The 19,491-nt window shown below is 40.4% G+C and overlaps 2 protein-coding genes across 2 annotated transcripts in view; both read right to left on the bottom strand.

Moving 5' to 3' along the window:
* Positions 1 to 559: 559 nt before the first annotated feature.
* ARL6IP1 (ADP ribosylation factor like GTPase 6 interacting protein 1) lies at positions 560 to 9,138 on the bottom strand. The gene is made up of 6 exons (XM_047714289.1): positions 8,955 to 9,138; positions 6,701 to 6,834; positions 6,105 to 6,224; positions 3,366 to 3,483; positions 2,705 to 2,789; positions 560 to 2,286 (listed from the first exon to the last, which is right to left on the bottom strand). Exons 1-6 carry the CDS (start codon positions 8,988 to 8,990, stop codon positions 2,168 to 2,170), a joined length of 612 nt encoding a protein of 203 aa, XP_047570245.1. The 5' UTR covers positions 8,991 to 9,138; the 3' UTR covers positions 560 to 2,167.
* A 2,844-nt stretch (positions 9,139 to 11,982) lies between these two features.
* Positions 11,983 to 19,491, bottom strand: part of SMG1 (SMG1 nonsense mediated mRNA decay associated PI3K related kinase) — a 108,603-nt gene continuing 101,094 nt past the window's right edge. The window contains 3 exon segments of the mRNA XM_047714668.1: positions 11,983 to 16,442; positions 19,032 to 19,138; positions 19,222 to 19,401. Coding sequence (XP_047570624.1) covers positions 16,365 to 16,442; positions 19,032 to 19,138; positions 19,222 to 19,401 — 365 coding nt within the window. The 3' untranslated portion in view covers positions 11,983 to 16,364.

The following is a 19,491-nucleotide window of genomic DNA, read 5'->3' on the forward strand; positions in this document are numbered from 1 at the left end:
AGCCGAAGGCAGCGGCTTAACCCACTGAGCCACCCAGGCGCCCCGAGATAATCATTTTTTTAAAAAAAGATTTTATTTATTTGACAGAGATCACAAGTAGGCAGAGAGGCAGGCAGAGAGGGGCAGGGAGCTGGCGGGGGGCAGGCTCCCTGCTGAGCAGAGAGGCCTATGTGGGGCTCAATCCCAGGACCCTGGGATCTTGACCTGAGCTGGAGCCAGAGGCTTTACCTGACTGAGCCACCCAAGTGCCCCTGGAGAGATAATCATGCCAGGCAGTCTCTAGCCTCCATTGCTCCCTGCCTGCTCTTCCTGAGTGGCCCCCTCACACTCATCTTTGGCAATCACTTATTCATTGTATCTCCTTTTCCATCTAGCATGGTACCTCAATGTTTGCTGGAGGAATTAATTTTTACCTTTTCTTTCATTTTGTACTTAAAAGAGAACCGTGTAGGCATGTAATGATCACCCAGGGTAGGTCATTAACCAGATGCACAAATCCAATCATGTAAACAATGTAAACACCTTAATGGCTAAGGTATAAAAAAGTAAGACACACAAGGAGGGATTCCAGCTTTTTTTATTTTTCCCCTTTTACACAAAACAAAGTAGAAGAAATAATACAAGATTAAAACTGCAAAAGTAGTTAATTGGTAGGTCACATATACACAAAAAAATCCAGAGAGCAAGATAGGCTTATCTACAGTGAGGAAACACATGTAAAAATTAAGGTAGTTTGTAGTTTTCATATGAAACATTAAAAAAAAAAAATCAAACAAATCAAACATATGCTACAATGGGTGCTGTTTACAGTCAGATTGAAGGGGAGGAAACACTTATTTAGAGACAGATACACCACAAGGTCCAGCATCAGTGCAATAAATTCACAAAACTATATTACAGCTAGTTAATCAGAGTTTCAGAACTGTTCCCAAATGTCACATTTTCGGCCCTCAGAGGTTCATTCCTACACATTTCAGCTATTCTAAATTTCTAGCTACCAAGAGGGAGAATGATTCTAAGACACGTTCCAAGCAGTTACAAACTCTCTGTAGACCAGAGGCCACCTATCGTCGCCAAAAGTCCGATTTCCCCAGCAGCCCTTGCATTCTTCAGAGAGAGAGATCAAGGAAGAAAGTCAGACACCAGTGCACCACCTCCTATGCCAAATCTCTGGGGACCAAAGCAGCCAGCAATTACCTTCAAATGAGAATCTTGAGGCTTATCTTTAAAGGCTTAGTCTGGTCTCGAAAAATTAGTAGGCTAAGATTATTTTCTACTGAAGTAAGTCTTGACTTAGTACAGGAAGACTTCTGTCCTTTATTGGCTGGTGTTGGAGTGAAGGTCACAGACCTAAGTCTTAACCTATTACATACTTTAGTTTCAGTCAGCTGAAAATCTGAAATTAAAAATATGCTAAAAATCCTAAACACAAGTTTCTGGAAGCCTGCTTAAAAAGCTTCTAAGGATCTACGAACTTAAGTCTAAGAGCAAGGAGAGACGAGCTTAAAGCCTGTCCTGTTCCCCATTTGGGAGGAAAGATCAATGTTTCTTACAAATTACTAAGTTTTGCACAAGGCAGAAACCAACATATACTAGGGCATGGAATTGGTTTCATTTTATTCCAGAGGATTCTTCTACAGTTTAGAAACAGCATGAGGAATGAATCTTAACTGGTCTCTTAATTGGAAGTGGTAAACTTGGTCTCTGTATTCATGAAGCCAGACAGTGTAAGCAGACTGTGGAAACAGACAGTAGAACCAGCTTCCTGTAGCCACAGACCACTAGCTTGTATCTAGCTAAAGCAAAGATCAACTGGAACAATTATCCAAAGTCACAGTTAACTGTATTAAAAGGTGAAGTTCACCACTATATTATTTTAAAGGAAGTTGCCTAAAAATAAGAATTCAATTAACCTGGGTGAGAAAAATCAAAACAAGTACTCACGAATGAGTTGTCCATATAAGGCCAACTGATGAGAAAGCATCTGCTACACTTCACATGAAGACATAAAGCCTTACTTGGCAAGTCTGAATTTCTACGAACTAAGGGCAGAACGAGGGAGAGCAAAGAGCTACTTCTGTAACATTTTAGTATCCAGACAGCATAATAGAAACTGTTCCCAAGGACGATGTATATGCCATTCATTACACTGAATAAAGCAGCTGCATTATTCATTTTTCTTTTCTTTTTGTTTGAGAAGCTTATTTATCTCCCTTTTGGCCATTCCAATGTACTTCAAAATGATTCCATGCTGATTTAATCCAGGAAGCAACAGTAAGAAAGTCACTTAAAAATAAACAGAATGAGGGAGACAGCAATTAATTTCCTATAGATTATTAAATTTTATAGAAGGTAGTTTCCCAGACTATTAGGCACTCTAATGGGAGGAACCAATACAAAATCCATTACTTTCACTATATTTATCCCCGGGAACTTCTGCTATCACACCCCCAACCTCAGATAACACACACTGCTTGCTTTTTACCTCTGGCATGTCACTTTCTACTTTGGTTATTATGTTCTGTCTTAACTTACTGTATGACCACAAACTCCCAGAAAACAAGGACATGGGTTTTAGTCATCTCTCTATCCTCCCAATTCCTCCATCTGTGCCTTACTCTTGATAAACACATACTTGTTGACTAAGTTCCAATCAGACTTCAGTGGCCAGAATATGCCTAATAGTTCTTCCTCGAAGACTTACCTATCAGATAGGTGAGCAGCAGGTTGTGGACTTGCTGTCCCACCCAAGCAACCGCAGCAAGAGAAACGATCATGGTCATGAAGTACTAATAATGAAAACAACAAAAATGTATCAAATCCTAGAAAAAGACTAGGAAGCTTAACTGTAAGATGTTGTTTCAAAGGTTAGAAAATAATCCAGTATTATTACCATTTTTCTTTAGACTTGGTATTTATATATTATATAAAATTCACAGAAAACTCCATTAGATCTACTTTATAGAATTTACATACATTCCCTCCTAGAATTACTATAGTTCTCTGTATAAATTATATTACTTTTACAATTAATACTTCACATTGTGACCTTATGTGAAGCTAAGAGGTAAGAGAACAAATTCTTTTTAAGTATTTGTACTTTATTTCAATAAGTAAAAAGAAACAAAAATGTTGCTCTACTAGAGTACAAAATTAAATGCAAAACTTCCAATAATTCAGTCTAATCCATACAAACATCTACAAATGTACTGAAAGGAGTTAAACCAATGGATAATGATATATATCAAACTACTGAATATAAATATCAAACTATTAAAAAGCCCATCATTAGACTATAATGAAGTAAAAGTAGACCCAATATTAAAATTTTGCTTTACTGAAATCAGTCAAAACAAAAAAAGTACCATTTTAGGCTTTTCTTCCTTCAGTGTAAAGAGACGTTTCCACCAGCCCACAGTTCTACGTCGAGTCTTTACCAGATTGCTACAAATTTCATGGAATCTTTGCTGTTGCTCAGTGGTCCTACAAAAAAATTTTCCCCTTCACTATAAGCAAGTCTTTATAGTCAACAGAAATATATCATCCTCTCAAATTTAAAAAGCTATCTCCCAAAGTAAGTTTAAATAAAAAATTCACATTATCTTATAATCGTGAAAAAGTTTCCGTATCATTAAGACAGCTTGGCAAGCTCAGGAATAAGTTTTTACATAAAGATGTGTATGCGGGGCGCCTGGGTGGCTCAGAGGGTTAGGCCTCTGCCTTCCGCTCAGGTCATGGTCCCAGGGTCCTGGGATCTAGTCCCACATCGGGCTCTCTGCTCAATGGGAGCCTCTGCCTGTCATTTCCTCTGTTTGTGCTCGCTCGCTCTCTCTCTCTCTGGCAAATAAATAAATAAAATCTTTAAAAAAAAAAAAAAAAAAGATGTGTATGTACAAAGCAATGGTAATCCATACTTCTAAAACCACATTTGGTTAATTATAGTAACAAAGGACTCAAGGCTACTATGGGCCATGCAGAAATTGGTATTAATTTCTCTATGCCTGTATTATTTTTCAAATCCAAATGAATTCTGGGTTGTAGCCCATCAGGGTCTCACTATTTTGAAGACGACGTGAAGATTCTACCACACAGCTGTATTTGAGTAGTCTCCGCTAAGATAAGTCCTGTATTCCAAGCAGGATACTGGGCTTCATACACTCGATGCCAAGGCAGCAACAAACAGCTCAAATCCAAATTCTTTGTAAATTTAGTCCCAGTGAGGGAAAATATAAACAAAACAGCAGTAAAAATATAAAAAGATCCTCCAGGAAAGCCCTTTTTCATATTTTCTGGATTCTGATTAAAAAAAATAATAATAAATTCACCCTTATACTGTCTTTGCTATACAGATACGATGGCTGCTGTCATGAAGTACAACTTACACTGTGGAAGGCGGGGGGGTTATGTTCCTTTTGCTCTTCTAGCTCTCATCCCTGTAAAACTGCAGTGATAGATATAGCAGAAGGGTTCCTGATGAGCCCTGGAACTTCTTGTAAACAACCAGGCCTTATAAGCAGGCCATGGTCAAGGCTGAATTGTGGCTATGCAACAGTGTTCTTCCTTCCTCATTAAGATCAAAAAGTAAAACTACTCTCTGAGCCACATACTGATTACCATGAAACCACCACTGTTTATTTCTGAAAACTTCTCTCTAGGAGTTATGAATTAGCAGGTCAGAATGTCATCTGACTAATAAAGTCAAGGTCAGGGGTTGATTTCCTTTAAGTTGCTACATTACATGGTTACAAAATTGCCTGAAAAACAGCAGTACAACTCATTACTACATGTGAAAAACAAATGAAAGGGCATTTTCTAACTAATCCATTCCGCTAGAGGGAAAATATTTTTTAAAAAAACATGCTTAATCATCCCATAACTTAAGAAAATTTGCCTAAAATGTCCAAATTTGTTCTTAAAAATCTGTAAGGCATGTTATTTAACAGAATTATTTTATAATTTGCTATTATCAGGGGAACAAACAAACAAAAAAAACCTCAGGGTACATGTAGACTACTCATCAAATTAAAATAAACAACCAAGGGAGAAGAGCAACTAGGACAAAAAAAAAAAAAAAATCTACTCCAACATCTAGTTTTGTTCATTATTTTGATCAAAAGTGAGAAATGCAACATTCCAAAGGAAAGTTAAAATACTTTTATGAATCTGTTCTGAAGCACTTGCTATGCATTTAGCTAGCTACAGCTACAATGCATCAACATCAACCTTAAACACAAGATCCACCTTTAAAAAAAAAAAATAAGATTTTATTTATTTATTCATGAGAGAGAGAGAGAGAGAGAGGCAGAGGGAGAAGCCGGCTCCCCACTGAGCAGGGAGCCCAATACGGGACTCAATCCCAGGACCCCAGGATCATGACCTGAGCTGAAGGCAGATGCTTAACCATCTGAGCCACCCAGGCACCCAACACAAGATCCATCTTAAGAGTCAAAATATTTCACAGCACTCAGAACAGTCCCTAACACAAAAGTAGACCTTCAATAAATAGTTGCTAAATAAACGGACAAAAATTTACATTACTGCTTTCATATTCATTCAAAAACAGCCTGCAAAATATACTATCTTAAATATCAAAGAAAATAAATGTAAAATGTAAACATGCTGTTTCTCTGGAAAGCTATTTTATGAGTTCTGCAATATTTGATAAAACATTACCTCAAAAAACCTCACTTCAATAAAAATGTCTAGGAAGGAGGAAAAGGCAAAATGAATGGTAGGGTGCATGGGTGGCTCAGTTAGGTACGTGTCTGCCTTAAAGTTCAGGTCATGATCCCAGGATCCTACTCAGCAGGGAGTCTGCTTCTCCCTCTGCCCTCCCCTCACCCCACACTCCTGCTTGCACTCGCAAAAATAAATAAAATCTTCAGAATAAATAAATGCTGAACTATAAAAGAACTGTGAAGATGTAAGTACTGGAAATTCATGATTTAGAACTGAATCAGCAAAGAAATTCTTCATATAAAAGCAACAATCCTAACCCTCGTTATCCAATTGTTAGACAATTCTCTGCTTAATTACAGCATCCCAATCACAGCCACCAGGCTCAGTAACTTTATAGAAACGAGCCAAATTAATATATCACCTACCATTTATTGGAGCCAAAAATTCTAGGAGCTAGAATGGGAACAAGGTAGTCAGCCAAGCACAAAAACATAACAAAACAGGAAACACCGGACAGAACAGATGGATCTAGATAGTAGATAGTCCTGTTTAAAAAAAAAAAAAAAAAATTAATGAAGTTGAGAAAAACACAGTCATTTTTATCCTAGCTGAAGATGTTTATTCACTTGGTCTTTTGAGTCTCAAAGATGTTATCTGCCCTTTTTATTCTCAGTTTCTCACAAGTGGTTTTCTGGGAAGCTTCAGAATGTGATGACATCATAGCTGCAATGGTTAATGTAAATATCAAGAGACAAAAGCTCCTTGGAGTCCTCAATACTTATTAGGGGTGTAAAGGGTTCTAAGACCAAAAAGTATGAGCGCCACTGATTTTTTTCAACTGCTCCAGGTTTACCTAAGTACTACAGATTCTGAAAACTAGGAGAACTGCTCTAAGAAAAGGTATTCTTTACAGATTACACATTACAAAAGATTTAAGGCACTTTCAAAAGTGGAGGCTGTGTATTACCTGAGCCCTTATTAATAACAAGCACAATCCACAGTAATTTAATAGCTCACTTACAGAAACACCAAAGAAACCGCACCCATGATGGCAGGTGGAAACCAGGCTCTTTCCCATCTGAGGACTTTATCAGCCATCAGCATCACTTCTCCCCATCCCTGCAGCTGCTCTTCCAGACTTGCAGTCTCTGCAGCCTATGTAAGACCAACATGTAAAGCGATCATTTGACTACTCCCAACATTTCTGTGCTTCCCAGAGTTAAATTTTTTTAAGACACCAACAATGTAAAACAGCTCTCAACCCAGTCACTATCTCAGTTTCTAAATATTGTGCAATTTTGGTACCAAAGACAGAAATCAATTAAGGGAGAGTGGGGGGGGGACACCCTAGCATTTAACAGTCACCTTCCAAGTCCAACCACTGGGCTACTCTTCATACATAATGTAACAATCTTTATAGAGCCCCTCAAAGTGGGAATAATGAAATCTATATAACAAAGAAAGTGACCTCAGAATGGGGTCATCATCACTATTAAGTAGCAGCACCCAAAATATAAAATTAGATCACTTTAAGTTTGCTTATTTTTCAGGTGGTTAGAATTGATCTGTTGTTCTGTCATTTCATTGATTTATACCCCTACTTCTACATCCATTAGAAAAGCCTCTCCCCGAACAGCATTCAATTTTTAAAAGAGCTTTGTGTAATGGAATCATTTAGATGCTGGCATGGTTTGCCCAATTAAGTAAAACTACTTTCTCCAAATTACATGAGGCATCTTAAGCTCACTGTATCTCCTCAATATAATGAATGCTTCTTACACTTATCAAGACATTGGTTAGACTTCAGATTTCTCGGCAAATCTGACAATCTGCTGAAAGGAGACTTCTAGAATGAGCCAATGTGGCAAAAAGCCCCTGAACTGACTTTGGTACCGGGAAAAGAACCGAAAGAAACCCACCTGCCCTTATAAATGTTATCACCAGGAAATACACAAAAGACAGAGGACAGTGCAGCCTCCTCTCAATAAAGATGCTATCTATCTGTGCCGCACTGATCACTTGGGTGACTTCAACATTTCTGACTTTATATATCGTGCTTGATATAGTTAAGCATGAGATTACTATGGGCCAGAAACTCTACGTATTTCATATGCTTATTCTTTAATTAACCTTCCCAATAAGCTAAAAGGATTGTATTGTTAATGAAGTAACAGATAGAGAGAGGTTAACAGATCTGAACCCAGGAAATCCAAAGCCAAAGGCCTTGTTCTTCTTAAAGTTACACTGCTCTCCTGGAAAGAGCAGTTGAACTCCAGGCCAGGATCTGTCATTTCAAAAAACTGTGTGAATTTGGGCAATTTCTTTGTGCTTCAATCAATCCTCTTAACTGGAACCTGTCTGGGGCTAACCATGCTAACTATAGAGAAGTCTGTGTGTGTGTGTTTAAAGGAACAGGTCACGCATTTTGAAAATCTCGCACAATCAAAACTGCCCTGCAAAGTCACTTAAGTCGCTAGCATCTGTACTCTGGGAATATCAAACGTCAAAGATTAAATTCTTTGATTCCTCTATTTACTGTGGCAACGGACAAAAGGATTTCTCTCGATTTTGCCTGGATCGTGTAGTGAGGTTCAATCTGTCCGCCTGTGATACGTCACTGCAGTTCCTTCAGACCCCTGCTTATTCTAAAGACATCCTGTGACACACACACACACACACACACACACACACCCTCCCTTACAAACGCCAGACAAACACAAGGTCCCCCCACTGACCCTCCTGCAGGACCCTAGTCCCAGTTCCTGCGGTGAGCTCAGAGCCTCCCTGCGGTGTAAGCCGTGCCAGCTCTAACAAATTCTCGGCAGCAGCCCTTTGACCCTCCACGCTGCCCAAGTACTGGGAAAAAGAACGAAGGGACAGCCTGGTTGAAATCAAGGAGGGGAAACCCGGATACGACCGGGGGCCTGGGGCTCAAAAGCGCTCGATAGGCCGGCCCCTCGCGGCCCTCTGCCCCAGGCTTCACCCCAGGCTAATCTCAGGCCCCCTTCTCCACTTCCTCTTCATCCCTATTCGCGGTGCCAGATCGCACGTCCTCCTCACCGCGTCCAGTACCTTCCCCAGGGGATGGTAGGGGTCGACACGTCTCGCGACCGCCGCACCTACCCAAGAGGCCCGAGGGGCAGGCGTCGCCGCCTGCGACTGGGAACCGGGAGGGATGGCCGGGCCCATCACGGGTGAGGGGAACGAGGCCGCAAGCGCCGCCAGGCCAAGCCCACCCAAGCCCGGAGGCCCTGCTTGGTTCCCTCACGACTCACCAGCAGGTTGGTGCTGCGATTATCTCCCTCCGCCATTGTCCCTGAGGTGTTTCCTTAGTGGGCGCAAGCCGCCCCCCAAAACAAGCCTCCCACCGGCACCCACACAGCCCTGGCGCGAGGGTACGCCCCGCAGGCCGCTAATATAGGCCAGCCGCCTTTCCCGACAGTCTCCGCGAAGCCCGCTCCTCATTGGGTGGATTGAACTCAAGTTTCGACCAACCGCTGCCCAGCGCATGGCTTGAAATCCAGGTCAAAGGAGACCGAGGCCGCGCAGGGCGAGGGGGCGGGGACAAGGGACGACCAACCAGAGCCCAAAAGCTGTGTGACGCCCCGCCCAGGTCTTTCGGAAGCGGTTGAACTGCCGCTGCTGTTCTTGTCTGTTCCTCAACCTCCTTGGTCTGTCCGCGGTGTCATCAGGGGAGGCCGCCATGGTAGCTCTCAGACCCTCTTCTGCTGGAGTTCAAAGTAGCTAAGGTGACTGGAAGAAACAGGACACGCATTATCAGGCGGAGAGCAGAGATGGGCGCGTGACGCTGACCTCGCTGTGATCAAAAGGCCCGGTGCCCGTCGCTCTCGCTGCGCCCCCCTGCGGCCCCCTGACCCAGCTCCTGGGCCGTTAAGCCCAAATTTGAGACGCTGGACGCTCGTGCCCACCCCATGAGGTTTTGAGGACGAGTTGAAAGAGCTGTTTCTGTAAATTGTCGGCAGTTTGCCCCAACTAACCATTAAGAGTAAGGCCTTAGCTAGATTGGGGGCGGGGGGACGGGAGAATCTGGGCATAGTTCTCCAAGTTAGGGAAAGTTCGCTTATTTATGTGGGTCTTCAGGGAAATCTTTTCTGGGACAGGGCGTTTGTTACTTATGAAACGACGAGGTCCTCCATAAAGGGTCTGGTTTTGACAGAAACACTGGAGGTTTTCTGGAGGAAAGATGTAAACCCACTCTTAAGCAGTGGAATTCGTCAGCAATTTAGAAGAACTACTAGATAATACTAAGATGAATTACTTACACGTCTTTTCTCTGCAAAATTTCAAAGTGCATTAAGTGCTTTGATTTTCATTAACACGAACAAAACCGTGCCAAATGTTGGCCTGGTCAGAGATGTTTCAGGAAAACGTACCAGGGCTTTTACCTCTCAGCCTTTTTTCTTTTTATAATCACCTGCATTATGCCACAGATTTACATTTATTTTATTTTTTTATTTTTTTTTTTATTATTTTTTTTAAAGATTTTATTTATTTATTTGACAGAGAGAGAGAGATCACAAGCAGGCAGAGAGGCAGGCAGAGAGAGGGGAGGAAGCAGGCTCCCGGCAGAGCAGAGAGCCCGATGCGGGGCTCGATCCCAGGACCCTGAGATCATGACCTGAGCCGAAGGCAGCGGCTTAACCACTGAGCCACCCAGGCGCCCCAGATTTACATTTATTTTAAAAGAATTCCTTAAATAACTACCCAGATTCTTAACAGTTCAGGGTAAGGCATAAAGAAATGTGAGAGGACACAGCTGCCCCTAAGAAAGCCATTGGGGATAGGAGCAGTGTGAATTTCATGGGTGTGAAATTTACCGTGGATCTTTGGCGGGGGCGGGCGTCTGGATGGGGGGTAGAAACACTCAAGAGGGGAAAGAAAGCCTTTGCGAAGGAAGGGGACTCTTCAATGATGTGCCACTTTGGGGGGAAAATAAGTTTCTGTAGGTAAGATGCAGCCAGTTTTAACAGAGATCCCATTTGGGGAGATTTTAAAGCTATTAAGTTTGAGGAGCAGGCCCTTTTGTCCCTCTTCAAAAGAAAATTAAAAGTTCCCAGTCAGCAGCCACATAATGAATATATTAAGCACTGGGTACAAAAATCTTGGTATAGACCCAGGAGTATCTTCTTCCAAAGAAGCCAAAGAATTTTTACACTTTAAAAATGACATCTCTACTGTGGGAAAACAGTCTCTGTTACAAAATGCTTCTGGTTCACCCAAGTTCCCTATATACTAAAGACCTCAACACCAGCGTGAAATTGAGGTAGGTGAAAAGAATTGAAACAACTCAAGCAGCACAGTCTCCCCAGTCCCCAATATTTTTGTCACTCAAGGAAGGTGCTCGCAGATCTATTTGCAACTTCACAGTCCAGGAGCACCTGTACAAGGTCTTTCTGTCAACTTCCAATTGGTTTAATTATTTAAAAAACACCTACCCTTCGTGCTTTCTTTTGAGCTTTGTTTTTCAACTACAAAAACAGGATGTGATCTTTTGAAAGGTGCCCCATGGTAACACAGTTAACACAAATCCTCTTACAATCTAGCAACAACAAAGTGCAATCTGATTTCCAGATATTTAAAACAAGCCATTTTTTTTAAATGATATATTTTGCTTTTATTTTTTTTTAAGATTTTATTTATTTCACAGAGATCACAAGTAGGCAGAGAGGCAGGCAGAGAGAGAGAGAGAGAGAGAGAGAGGAGGAAGCAGGTTCTCCGCTGAGCAGAGAGCCCAATGCGGGACTCGATCCCAGGACCCTGAGACCATGACCTGAGCCCAGCCCACTGAGCCACCCAGGCGCCCCCAAGCCAGACATTTTAATTCTATTTTCCTTCAGAGCTTTCACACCCAAGAGAAATACACACGCCAGTAATGTCCTGTGGTTTTTTAAATACTAATAAAGTTAAGCTTAACAAATTACACACAATACTAGAACTTACCCATAAAAGTAAAATTTTCACTGCTGCTCAAAAATACTATACTACTTCGAAGATTTACCAAAAAAAAAAATTACTTTGAGGGGTGCCTGGCTGGCTCAAGTTGGCCAAGCATTTGACTCTTGATCTCAGGGTTGTGGTTTAAGTCCCATATTAGGTGTAAAGATAAAAATAAATTCTTAAAAAAGAAAAAAGAGTTGAGAACTAAGCTTTACAAAAATTTTTGGAAGTATTAATACTTTAAAAAAAAAAAAAAAAGAAGAAAAACCCAAAAACTCTACCCATATTCCAAAAGCAAGTTTTCTGGAACCAATACTACTACGACCAATAAATTCAGAGCTTAAATGCTATGTCTTTTAAGACTTTATTTTCTGAAAAATGTATTTCATACAATCTTTGCTGTGTTAATGCAAATATGCACAAAGTAGGCATGTATTTTTGTTTTCCAAAAGATGCATTATGAACATTTTCAGGAAGCTGGTGTGATTTATTCAACTTTTAATCTTAAATACAATCACAAAATTATATCCATCGGGAGGCATTACAACCTTTTGTACAGAGATGCCACTTTATACAATGTTACTAGGACAAGGAAGATTCAGTTCAACTCAATTTGCTCTTATAATGGTAAATTAACAAGTGAAGTAGGATACTGCCACTGACATTACAGGTGGAAATATAAGAGAAATTTAAACCAGAAAAAAAACAAGAACTTTAGATAGGAGCTGAAACTTGGGACTGCCAGGAAAAGAACAAAATCAGCCTGTTTTGAAAGAAAAACATTCTACAAGCCTGCATTTTGGAACATGCAATTCCTTGAGTTTGCCATCTTCAAAAAAATCAAACTAATTGTACGACGTTTTACATTAGCACAACAGCTTTTCCCTAGTAAGCCCAAATTCCCATAGAAAACAAGGGACTTCAAGGGGTTCCCGTTGTACAACTAACTAACCCCTGAACCTTTAAAGTTTCTCAGAGTCCACTGCCCTTTTGAAAAAAAGGGATGGTGACACTGTTACCCAGGCCTAAAAAGCAGAAAAGTGAAACAAATCCTTAGAGGTTCATAATACAGTAGATTTCCCCTTCTGCAATGTCTGGAAAAATTTGTAACCCTAGTTTCCTCCACTGAAGGAATGTTCCTAATATAACCCATATATTGAAAACAAAATCTACCTTAAGTGACCCTAACATTACTAGAAGTTTGCCTCCTTGATTTAAGGAGGCAGACTTAAAGCTCTAAAATTACATTTCGCAGGCCCAAGATAGAGAATGGAAGGTCACTGGTTTTCACATCTAATTTTGTCTAAAACAAAGGTACGTGTGCTAAGAGTAAAGCAGTCACTGATTTTTGATGTGTATGGAGAGGACTAACAGGCTAATTGTAGGTGCTTCCTTTAATATGAAAAGAAGAGAAAAGAAGAACCAGCTCCTTTGATTTTAGTACTGCCAAAACAGGTAAGCCCCCAGAGTAATTACAAATATGTGGAGGATAATAGGCCAGGAAGACTTTTCAATTTAAAGTACTGCCTATAATACCCCAGATTTAAAAGGACCTAAGATTGCACATCAACTCTAATATTTGGCTGTACTTGCATTGCCCTGCTCGGCATTTTTTAATGGCTCTTTCCTTAAATTTCACACATCAGAACAACCACAAACAAAAACAATGCAGATAATACCAAATATAGACAATATTAAGAAAACTACATACTAAGCTTAGGTAATAGTGGCAAGTGTTAAGGGCAGAAGTGATGGAAGTTTTTCTTGTGACACAACCCCTCACCCTGAACCTGGGGTTTGGGCTCTAAAAAAACAATGTAGGGAAGTAGATCAAGAGCTTGATTATCAATTCACACACAGAAATCTCACATAGCTCAAAACTCACAAGTGCCAGACACAAAAGAATGTTCATAATCATCTAGCAAACTATGTTAACAACTCATGACCAGAAAGAATGAGATCCTGCAAGACACACCAAAGAAAAACTAAGAAATACACACAGCTCCATAAACCAACTAAGCCTCCACAGCTTTGTAGAGATACCAAATAAAATTCAAGCAATTTTAGAAAATCAAAGACAACAAAACACGTAAGATAAACTTCAATTTCCAAGGTTACTCTGAATTGAAGAGGTTGTAGGTTATTCTATACCCCCTGAATCTTAGAGAGAGAGAGAGAGAGAGAAAGACGAAAAGAGCAGATCCCTGGTTTTCCACAGGTGTTTTATATCATCAAAAATGTATGACTAACGAAAGCACTCCAAACTTTATTTTACAAGATAATACCCCAAATATAGCCCTGTCTTCTCAATCTGCTCTATCACCAGGGCTGAATTTCACCAGTGATTACATCTGTGGAGTTTGCTTATAACTGTTCAAAAAGCCAAGGCTGCTCAGCAGAATGACTTCCCAGAGGAAGCCAGACCACACGTACTGGGGTCTTACTGTCCAGAGTGCAGTAAAGAGCAAGCTTTCAAGTCCTCAGTTACATCTGCCCCACAACCAAACATGTACATGCCACACTGTTCTCTGAGGGACCATTTTGAAATAAAAGTGATGGATAATTTACCAGAGGCACAGGTTTTTGATATAAAGCTGTTTTGTTTTTGCTCGGATAAGGTGCCAGATACCTCTGAGGCCTGAAATTCACAGGCAATAAAATTCACCTATTTCATTTATCTTCTTTACCAAAGAAAAAACAATTTCTGAATACTATCTGTAGGGACAAGCTAGTGTGAACTTGTTTTATCACTGTGATAAAAGTTTCTTCCTCCGACAATAATGTTGCTGAAAAAGACTTTACTTTTGAGAGAGCAGAGGTAATCAAGTGGTAAGTGCAGTAGCTCCCACACAGCCTCTAGGAAATAAAGCAGCGTGCATAACACAATATGGCATTATTATTCCAGATAGGTTGTTTTGATTGTGAAAATAAGGTTCAAATGAATGAAAATAAAATTTGATGCACTAGGTTCCTTAACTTGCTATTAAACACCTGGGTATTTGAAAATACCACCTTTCTTGCAATACTTGCCTAAGTATTGGAAAAGCACTAAGATGCATTCTCTCATGGGTATGTTAAGATTACAGATTAATGTGGCAATCAGAATACAGAAAAGGCCAGAGCTATGTGGAATCTTTCCTTAATACCCTTCAAGTTTGTCTGTGAAGATTGGCAACCAGAAATGATCACAGTCCTAACCTCTAAAATGCAGGAAAAAGGTACTCAATCAAGATTTTGTGTTCTACTCTGTGTTGATACGTGATTTTATGAATCCTATTCTAGTCTGGATTTTTATTTTGGATCAACAATTCAGCTTACAGTACTGAAGTGCAATACTAAATTTAAGGAAACCTTGATCATGAATTCACAGCAACTATTAAAATTGTGCAAAAAGTAAAGTACTTCACAGACTAAAAACCGAACTCAAGAAAAGATGGTGGTGGTTCTCATTTTTGCTGATGTTTCATGTACATGTCCTAAAATGCCAGGTAAACCAAAGCACTTTTAATTTACAAAGTATAAATTAAAAGTATTAAATGAGAAAACAATTAAAAAACATCTCACTCTACCTCCACCAGAACATCACTTTATTGTTAATCTCTCATCAACAATGTAAAACTCTAATAGTACTCTATCCTGGTTTTTAAAAAGGTAAAAGATTACATTGGATTAGCTACTTTCTATGAAAGAAACTACAGCAATCGCAGAAGAGGGAAAATTTGAATGACCTCCCAAAAATGCACACTATAAGCAAAGGGGAGACATTAAATCAAATGTCTGTTAGATTCATTACTTTTGAATGCACAGTGACAATTCTGGAAACTGTACATGATAGAATCACAGAAATGACTTAAATAACCAGAATTATATTTTGTATGTGATCGTCACACCTTTAAACAATCCTTGAATTTTCCATGTTATCAGTTGTTCTGGAGAAATTTCTGCTTGTCACTCCAAATATAAGTTGTTAAGTTAACAACATCGAGATGGAGGCATATGAAATATAAGGATTGAAATAAAAGTAAATTAGAAAGATGGCTAATCTACTAGATCAGGTAAAAGGGGAATGGGTAGATGGTGTGGGATTGGGGAGGAGGAGGATGGGTAGTTTTTTTTTTCCCTTCATTTCAGAAGTAAGTTCTTCCAATGTAGTGTGTCTGTTACATAGCTCTCCATTTCCAGTCCATTTCTGAAATTCTTATCGCATAGCCTTTTTGTACCTACTGGTCAACCCAACCAGTACTGTTGCCAAGCAACGAGTGTTACACGAGAATCTGAATGCATCAAATCTTCCTTGGCTGTGATTTCTTCGCGGCCCCAGTTTTCTCTGTTTCTGAGCGGGGTTTGTTTTTTCCTGGATTGTACACACAGGGTCAGGTGGAATGGAGTTCCAGATCACTCTGTGCTCCGCAGCATCCCGATTTCTTTCTGCAGCTAACCTCCTGACACGTTTTCTGTGGCAGAAAGACAATCTCCATGTTCAGGCGGTGAGCTTTCTTTCTTTCACCCTTGACCCTGGGGTTGCAGGCCATGGTGTTGGGCGTATCCCTGAGTGCAGCTGTCCTGCAGGATTCACTTCCTAGCGCACCGAGATTTCCTAGGGTTCCTCAGAGTAAGCCCCCAGTTGCATCACCACCGACTGTGGTGTGGCTTTGGATGCCTGAGGCTGAGTTGATTCTGGTGGATGTCTGACCTCGCTTAACCAGACTCATCTACTGTCTCACCATTCATACCCAGGCTGTCCAACCTTCATACAGCTGAGCCAAGTTATCTAGATTAGTTGCTTCCTTAATGACATAGTCAACCTGTAAAAGTAGGCAGGAGAATATTTTAAACCACTCAGACCTTTAAAAAACATATATGAGTTCTAGGAGTTGTTTAAGATTAAGTTTCTAATCACCCCGATTAATTACCCAAAGGATGTGTAGTTGTTATGGTGGTAATGTTAAGTAACCTGAGCTTCCCTCATAATTCCACAGAATTATGTACAAGATGTGTGTCTTGGAAAAGTTACAACCCCTTTGAGCCTTATAAATCCTTAGATGAAGACAGAGCCCCCACTGACCCCACAGGTGCTCTTGGGGTTAAACACATGAAGTCACTAAAGTAAATGCTTAAGCAGTGTAAAAAGAAGTACATGGCAGATTCTGAAATATAGTTAGGTGCTCAACAAATGTCTACTGATTCTGACTCAGCTACTGATTCTGACTCTTTTATAGTAAGAGATACAATCATCTCTACATCCAAAGAATCCAGAGGGCCCAAATGTATGATAAATGCTCCATATACAGCTGCTGAATGACGACTTATACCAAAGTTGTGCACCAAAATCTCTATACTTACCCCACTCCTGCTCTCCTTCATATAAAATTTAATGACTGAAACAATAATAAGCACCATAGCCAAAGATCCTTCAAACAAATAGACAGCTAAAGACAGACAGTCATGGAGTGCCTGCCTGATGGCTCAGTTGATTAAGAATCTGCCTTTGGCTCAGGTCATGATCCCATCATCCTGGGATGGAGCCCTGTGTCCTGCTCAGCGGGGAGTCTGCTTCTCCCTCTCCATGTACACCTCCCCTGGTTCATGTAAGCTCTCTCTTTCAAATAATCTTAAAAAAAAAAAAAAAAAAAAAAAAAAAAAAGGGGTGCCTGGGTGGCTCAGTGGGTTAGGGCCTCTGCCTTTGGCTTGGGTCGTGGTCTCAGGGTCCTGGAATTGAGCCCCGCATCAGGCTCTCTACTCGGCGGGGAGCCTGCTTCCCCCTCTCTCTCTGCCTGGCTCTCTGCCTACTTGTGATCTCTCTCTGCCAAATAAATGAATGCAGTCTTAAAAAAAAGAAAATAGATGGACCATCCTCCCATCCAAGTACTAACCAGGCCCGACCCTGCTTAGCTTCCGAGATCAGACGAGATCGGGCGCGTTCAGGGTGGTATGGCCGTAGACTAGATGGACCATCCTGAAAGTACACACGCCATTAACCTAACTGAAAACAAAGATACCCCTGAGTCGTCATTACCTGTGTGTTTTGTTTTGTGTGTTTTTTTTTTCCCCCAAACCTAACAATTTCTAAGGAAATTAATTTTTTTGACCAGGAAGAGTTTAATTTCAGGTCATACAGAGCAATGTAACAACCATTTAAAATATAAAAAGGACCTTTTCTTGCTGATGTTAAAACTGAATTGTAGATGTCAAAACATTAGAAAATAAGATAGTCTCAAATTTTTACCCCATAGAAGAAAAGGTACATCAGTAAAGGAGAATTCAGGGGAATACTACCCTTGACCAAAGGACCTAACTTAATAACACAAAAGATGGCACACACAAAGACACATCACTGACACAGTATCCCTGCCAAAGATGTTGATTTTGAAACTAATTATTAGAAAAATATCAGACAAATACACGGTCAGCCACATTCTACACAATGACTGGTCTGAAAACATCAAAAGGTCCATGTCATAAAAGGAAAAAAAGAGAAAATGCTCAGGAACTGTTCAGACATTAAAGACAAGTAAAAGTAGAACAAGCATATATGAAATGCAAGATGAGCCTTGACTAGATCTTGTTGTGGAGGCGGGGTGGCAGGGGGTTAAAAAGAGAAGGGCTAAGCAATAAAGGCCAGTTTGGGATAACTGGAGAAATCCGAATATGGACTGCATGTGAGGTAACAGTGAATGTTAACATCAGTGGTGAGTTTCCTGAGTTGATAATGATGTTTTGTTTAGGAGACATATATTGAAGTATTTAAGCATGAAGTGTTGTGTCTGCAAATCTCAAATGGCTCTAAAAAACGGTGTATGCATACACAGTACACAGAAAGATGAAGCAAAAGTAGGAAAACAACTGGTTTACTAAATCTAGGTAAAGAGTACATGAGCATTCCGACATTTCTGTAGGTTTAAAAATTTCAAAATAAACAGCCAGGGCGGGGGGTGGATATTCATTCCCAAATTTATATGTACAATTTTAATAACACTAATGAGAAAATTTCAGAGTAATGACTTCAGACAAACTGACATCCCTGAACGCTTTATAGATACTATTCCTGCACCCAAAACCTCACCCTGGTCTAGCTGCAAACCTTCAGATAGTCCTCTTTAAAAAGCAGATTAACTGCTCTCTGGTGGAGCAGAGAGAGTGGGTGAAGTCACACTTTAAATTTCTGTTAGAAGAGGGATGGGGAGAAAGGAAATGTGCTAAAAGGATAGAGTCAGAATAAAACAGTGACTATGTGACAATTCCAGAGCCACCATTACTCAAAATCTTCCGAATTCTGAAAATAAACGTCAGTTCCTTATTTCTTGATGAACGCCAAGGATATGGGTGAGAGTATCTTTAAGCCTGTACTGTTCAGCAGCATTAAAATGGACAGAGCAAGTTTAAAAAATGGTCACCTGTTCAGCAACTGACATCCTTCTATTCGGATCAACATCGCGGCCCTCTAGCTTGGCTTTCACCCTCTTCCACACACTCACTGCATAGGAGTTTCTCTCTTGTACAGCTACAAAGCAAAGGAAAGTTTATATGTAAGTCAAACCACCAGTCTGTATAAATATTTCATGCATCCTTATTCTAACTCATTACCTTTCCCTGTTTTAGGGTCTCTGACGGCCTTTTTAGGACTACAAGCAACACTCTTGCCAGTTCCTGGGATGGCGCTTGGTGGAGTATCTGCTGATGTGGCAAGATTTTTCTGAATCAGCTTTCTAGCATTCTGTGACATGACATCAGGCTGGGTCTTCTGGCCAGTGTTGCTCCGGACTGCTATAGAGAAAGAGTGGGTAGCTCAATTCACACGTAAACAGAAGATGGAGGGAGACAAAGAGGAGAGGGCAGGACAGTGCTCTCTCAAAC

The sequence above is a fragment of the Lutra lutra genome, chromosome 18 (genome assembly GCF_902655055.1).
Source record: "Lutra lutra chromosome 18, mLutLut1.2, whole genome shotgun sequence".
NCBI classification, from domain to species: Eukaryota; Metazoa; Chordata; class Mammalia; order Carnivora; family Mustelidae; genus Lutra; species Lutra lutra.